The sequence below is a fragment of the Corylus avellana genome, chromosome ca9 (genome assembly GCF_901000735.1).
Source record: "Corylus avellana chromosome ca9, CavTom2PMs-1.0".
Lineage (NCBI taxonomy): Eukaryota > Viridiplantae > Streptophyta > Magnoliopsida > Fagales > Betulaceae > Corylus > Corylus avellana.
The window spans coordinates 326,768-333,328 of record NC_081549.1 but is presented as its reverse complement, the minus strand read 5'-3'; the positions used below and the strand labels follow the sequence as shown (position 1 = coordinate 333,328).

The following is a 6,561-nucleotide window of genomic DNA, read 5'->3' as shown; positions in this document are numbered from 1 at the left end:
GGAGCAATACCTACGGAGACACCTTATTCGACTAATTAAAAAGACTCGACACATACACATATACACACAAACAAACAAACCATTCTTAATTCTCTCCTTACAACTTATTTCACACCAAAAAAAAAAAAAAAGCACTCAAACACACACACATACTCCCATGCAGTAATCCGACAGATTGATGGACGTCGTATATATTCGTAACAAAATACTCTTCAGTATTTAATTCTCAATATATAGGTGCGCCAGCTTCAGCAATTTCTCCCTAGTTTTGGATCTTCGGGCATTTCGTGACTTCAATTGATACCGAACGTTGTGGAATCGGTCCAATGCTAGTTAACTCTGGCAGTTCCACCAGATGCAGTTTCTTCAATTTCTGCAGTTTATATTCTGAAGGTGAATCTGAATGAAACAGAGTCTTCAATTTATCACACCGTTTGATTTCAAGTATTTCAAGGTTTTCTGGCAGATGGGACGAATGAAACACAACTTCCAGCGCTGGACAACGATCCAGATATAACTCTTTAAGATTTTGAAAGCCTCCAAGTTGCACAGTCTGCTTCAACTCTGGAACGTTTGACGCCGTCTTCGACTCTGCCACTCCAATGGTAGTCAACACAGGCAGTTCCATGAGATGCAGTTTCCGCAATTTCTGCAGTTTACATTCTGTCTGTGGTTCAGAATTAAACAGAGTCTTCAACTTATCACAGAATTTGATTTTGAGGATTTCGAGGTTTTCTGGTTGCTGGGATGAAAGAAACACAACTTCCAGCACTGGGCAACAGTCCAAATATAACTCTTTAAGATTTTGAAAGCCTCCAAGTTGCACATTCCCACTGGAGACGACACTCTTCAACTTTGGAAGGTTTGACGCCCTCAGAGTCTCTAGATTTTCCTCCACTACCCCAAAAATAGTCTCCATTTCGGTGCACCTCTCTAGAATACAGCCTTTCATTGCCTTCACACCCACATTCGCTGCCTTCAAACCCGCAGCCAAGTCTGACAAGGATTTCATGAACTTGTTGCGAATCAAAGCAATGTACTCTGCTTTTACGATGGCACCCTCGATACCATCAGGAAATCTATCGAATCCAACAATTTCCAGAAACCGTGCACCCTCTTCCGGAACGGAAAATTTCTGCAGGTAGATATTTCTCAAGGAAGGGTCGATTCTGTGCCAATCGATATCTCTAGCACCACCTTCCTCCTTAAGAGGGGCGGACACAGAGAGGTGAAATTTGTCGAGATTCGCTAACTGATCAGGATGTTCCTTGAGAATTCCAGAAAGTTGGGTAGCACTCATAGATACGCAAGGCCCGTTTTTACAGTGCTTGAGGATGCCGCACTCAGCCCAGTTTACCTCCTCCGGCAGGCGCTTTATCCTATCCCACTCGATCTTTTCAACACCCGTCATGTCTGGCAGACCAACGTGCTTTAAACTTGTCAATTCTGAGATCTCATAGGGAAATCCTTTGATTCCGGTGCCCCACAAATCAAGAACCTCCAAATGGATTAGCGAGTTTAGATCTGGAAGCTCCTTTAAGCCCGAACACCCTCTTAACTTAAGCTCCCGGAGACTGGTAAGATTTCCAAGGGAGGGTAGAGAAGTAATCTGTGTCTCCGAAAGATCCATAACCTCCAGCTTTTTATGTACTCCAAAATTTGGCTCCGACTCTGAGAGTGAACAACCTCTAAGGGAAAGCTGGGTGAGGTTGGTGAGATTGGAGAGGGAAGGTAACGGGAGACCCGTCCCTGATAGGTTGAGAAGCTGAAGGTTGTTCATATTCTTCAAGAAGTCAACATTAGTTTCTTTCAGAAGCTGTGCACCAGATAAATCGAGCTCCTCAAGTTTCGACTGAGATTCCAGAGATGGAAGTTGTTTTAGGCTCGTACAGCTTCTTAGCAAGAGCTGACGGAGGTTGACATGTTTGGAAAGGGACGGCAGGAATTCAATCTTAGTTTCAGAGAGTTGGAGGCGCTGAAGGCGAGTCATGTGATCAAAAGATTGATCTGCTATTTTTGTCAAAGCACTACAACCAGAAAGATTAAGAAGTTGGAGGTTATCAAGGTTTGAAAGTGAAGGTAGATTTTCAATTTTGGTTTTGGAGAGGTCAAGATGACGGAGGCAACTCAGCTTTTCGAAGGTTTTGTCTTCCAGTTTCACCAAATTAGTGGCACCAGAAAGATCAAGCAACTCAAGGTGAGAGAGGCCGGCTAAATTGGAAGGAAAAAGAGGGATGGGAGTTTGAGAGAGATGAAGGATCTTGAGGCTAGTCTTATTTTGCAAGGATTCATCTTGGATTTCCTTTAGCATAACCGCACCCGAAAGATCAAGAGCTTTGAGGTTGGGCAAGCCACGTAGTTTGGGCAGTCTCGCTAAGTGTTCACAGCCTCTTAATTCGAGTGTAGTAAGATTTTCAAGTTTGCCAAGGATTGGCAAGCGGGAAATCTTGGTTCGGGAGACGTCAAGCCTTCGGAGATTCGCAAGTGATTTCAATGCGACGTCTTCAAAAGTTTCCAATTTGATAGCACCAGAGAGATCAAGCACCTCGAGTTTTGTAAGTTTCTTTAGTCTTGGCAGTGTTTTCAAGCTAGAGCACCCCCTCAGGATGAGCCAACGGAGCTCAATCAGGTCAGAGATTGAAGAAGGTAGCGATTTGATCTGGGCTGCAGAGAGATTGAGGCTTCGCAGCTTACTCATTTCCTTAAAAAAATCATCCGGAACATCCTTCGTCAAGGAGGTAGCACCAGATATCTCCAGAACTGTTAATGACTTGAGTTCTTTTTTGATGGTATCAATTTTCTCCAATTTCTCCAACAAATCGCATCCTCTGAGCACAAGCAGACGAAGCTCGCCCATTGTAGACCAGCTCGAGGAGGGCATGAGTGTTTTGGAAGCAGGACTCAAAAGTGCAAGAATTCGGAGTCCCTTCAATATTATTTTGTCAAAGAATTTATCAGTTGGGCCTTCCCTGCGGAGACGGTTTCCATCAATGAGTAGCGTGGATACTTTGTCCCATTTTGCAGGATTGCACAGTGTTTTCATCATACCATCAGCTGGTGTGATTTTCCCAAAACCTTGCCAATCGCCGCCATCCTCGAACACTACACTTTCCAATCCTAGACTGGATGTCCCTTCATATCCATCTCGGCCACAATCAGGAACTGAGAGTAGTGCCAATCCTTCTGCGACAACATTGTTACCATCTTGTATTTTCAGCATGTGGCGATCTATAAGCTCTATCAAAATGCGATGTCCCTTTTCATAGGCCTTCTCAACAAGTTCAACAGGATCTAAATATCCTTCCAATATCCAGTAAGCTATCAACTCATTGAGATGAACTCCACCATGTTTGCTAAAGAAGTGCAGACTATGCCACCAGCAGTTGATCAAAGCCCTATCAGTACTCCTCAGCAACATGTGATAGGCGCAGCGCAGTAGTGGATTTACACCATGATCAGGTGCCAGCTCCTCACATGTAGCTGCTTCTTCCAGAGCACCTTCCAATGTCAGAATCCCGGAATCAAGCTCTCCAATGCGATTTAAGGCTCCCGCTATAATGTTGATTGCAGCTGGCAGACCCTTGCTCTTTTTGGCAATTTCTCCTGCACGTTTTTTAAAAACAACCATCTTCTTAACCTTTTCAGTGACACTTTCCTGAAATAGAGTCAATCCCGCTTCTTCAGAGAAGGGGAGAATCTCGATCACTTGTTGTTTCATTTCCTTGCTCTGAATCTCACTTGCTTCCTTGACAGGCTCTTTTGATCTTCTTCTAGTGATTAAAACCTTATAATACGGAGTTTCCTCATTCAGTTGTAGGAGGTCTTTTAGTTCTGTGAGAATGTCAACTTCACTCGTTGTATCATCAGGAACGCCATCCAGAATTAGGAGAAGAAACTTCTTTTCATCAGGAGTTGGAGCTCTCATTTTTCCGAGCTTCTCGGATATCTTCTTCTTTAAGCTTTCTAGGCTTTTCTCCTCATAATCTTGCTCCTCCTCCTTACTGATATTATCATCCCACTCCTCAACAGTGGAAAGCACGGACAACTGACGGGCAATATTCTCATGAAGAGGACTCGGTTTGGTCTCTTTGGAGGAGGATTCGGTTTGGTCTTTTTTGGAAAAGGCTTGCTGGTTCTGAAACACCCAAAGGGCCATGTAAGATGAGCCCTCGCTGATTAGTCGATCACTTATCTTTTTTGCAATCCATGTTTTCCCTACTCCAGCAGCCCCAGTGAGAACAATTGTTTTCGCTTCTTTCTTTAACAGTTGTACAATTCTCTCTTCCAGATCTGCATCTCTCGAGGCCATAGCTGATAACAAAAAAATTTAACGTTACAACTTTTACGAAAGATCACAAATTAAAGGTTACAGTTTGATTTAGAAGAACAAGATAAAAGGGGTTTCCATAAGTTAAAAAATTTAATAAAAATAATAATAATAAGGATATAAATTTGGAATGATTATAGGGCAAAAAAGAAGCTAGGGTTATATATATGGATCTTAAGAACCCTAGATCGATGGCTATTAATTAGGTACTAGAAGAGACGTTAAAGATTTCTTCTTTGAAACCACGTTGAAAGCTCTTAAGTCTTAATTAAAGAGTATTTAAGGGACTCTTTAATAATTATATGTGATTTGTGGACCCTACGTCACTTAATTAATTCAACTAATTAAATTCCAAATTACATCCAAACAGCTTTGTAACTTTACTATTCCTTGGACTAAATTTGTAAAAATTGCCTATCCAAAGTCTTTCCAGCTAGAAAATCCGATTGCGCTTTTGTTTTGATAAGATTAATTAGTGCGCGCCTTATATATAAAATCCGAAATGAATTTCCATTTATCTTGTTGACCAATGCGGATTTTGGTTCATTGGGAGCAATATTAGAAGATACAAACAATAATTTATTAAAATTATTGAAAATATAACTAACAAATTAAATAAATAAATACTTCAACAAAATTTAATTATTGTTCTAAACAAATAAATGTAACTCGTAAATTTTTCATGTCTAGCATTAATTTATTCAGGTGTCCTCAACGAGTTTGCTAATTTGGTTTCTATCTTTAAGACAGTAATCATAATTTTTTTTTAATCAAGGATCTATTGCAAGATTCACTAAATCTACCTTGACACAAACTCACTTAAAATTCGATTGGAATTTAATAGAATTATTCTTCTCCATAATTAAAACTAACTACATGCAATTATATATATATTTCAATTTCATTCAATTAAGACATATAAAAAATAAACACCCACACCCACACACACATATATTCATCAACAAATAATTTATAAGCGCAATCGAAATATAAAAGTACTTTACATAGACAATTTTATTACTTAATAGTAAATTTAAATCAATATAAAAAATAGGAATAAAAGGAGAGCGAGGAAAGCGAGTGCGAATAGAGGTAGAGAGAGTACTCTAGCCACATTCCAATAAGATCGATCATATGGTAGGCACGAAAGTTTATAAACTTTTCTAGCCTTCCAAAAGGAGGAAGGGGGGTGGTATTAATGGTGTTTGAAATAATGTCTTTCAATATTAAACAATAGAGAGGTGTTGCAAAGCCATAATAACAACTAGAGAGTCTCTTTCTTGGACTATTTACAAGCCAAATGTAAAGAAAACAACTCGATCTCTATGTACTCTTTAGCATACAAATAGACTAGATATATGAATCAAAAGCTCTACAATATCTCTTGAAACACAGGTCCTCCGAGAGAAATTAAAGAGAGAGATTGTTAACATGCATGCATGCATAGCCAAACATATTTTATTTCTGACTTAAAAATATTGTACAATATTCAGAAACATTGGGAACAAAAGAATGCAGTTGGGAGACTGCATGATTTGTATAGTATCAAGCTACTGGCAACATTAATGGCAGCGAAGAGAATCAAAAAGTAGGAAAAACAATTACAAAACAAAGAGGAAGAAAGATTGTGAACAAAACCTGCAGGTGCGTTTTCGCTGGACATGATCCTAAAGCAAAACAGAGAGATTGATGAGAGTGTTTGTTTAGATAATCGGTAAGCACAAGTGCTTGCGGATATATTGCCCTCTTATTCAATCTTCATATATATAAGTCTTGATCGAGTATCAAATGCTTTAATATATTTACTGCAACTTGCAAAACACGAAGCGATGCGATGCGTGTAATATTACCAGCTTACCCGCCTTTTTCTTTTGTCGTATATATGTATTCTACAGCACTCTTCGCAGCTTTTCTAAAGCTTATTCTCTTACTTAATTAAATATAGGAAAAAATTTCTAAAATTTATAAAAGGCCATATGTAGCATATATATACCTTATTCTCCTTTCTCCTCTCTCCTCTCTTTGCCTTCATTTGGGGACCGTGTTGGGGGTTTTTGTAAAAAATAAAAAATAAAAATAAAAGTGAGGGTATATATGTAGGAAATTTGCATTTAATTTGTAAGAAAGATTAAAAAAAAAAAAGTTTATTGTGGAGTACTGTATTTGGATTTGAGTAGAAAAGCAAAATTAAAAACTCAACGCATGCATGCATCATAGTAACCGATCATGCTTTT

General features: G+C 39.2%; 1 protein-coding gene across 1 annotated transcript; it reads right to left on the bottom strand.

Moving 5' to 3' along the window:
- Window positions 1-262: 262 nt before the first annotated feature.
- LOC132191572 (putative disease resistance protein At4g19050) lies at window positions 263-4,309 on the bottom strand. The gene has a single exon (XM_059606664.1). It carries the CDS (start codon window positions 4,307-4,309, stop codon window positions 263-265), a length of 4,047 nt encoding a protein of 1,348 aa, XP_059462647.1.
- Between the last annotated feature and the right edge of the window lie 2,252 nt (window positions 4,310-6,561).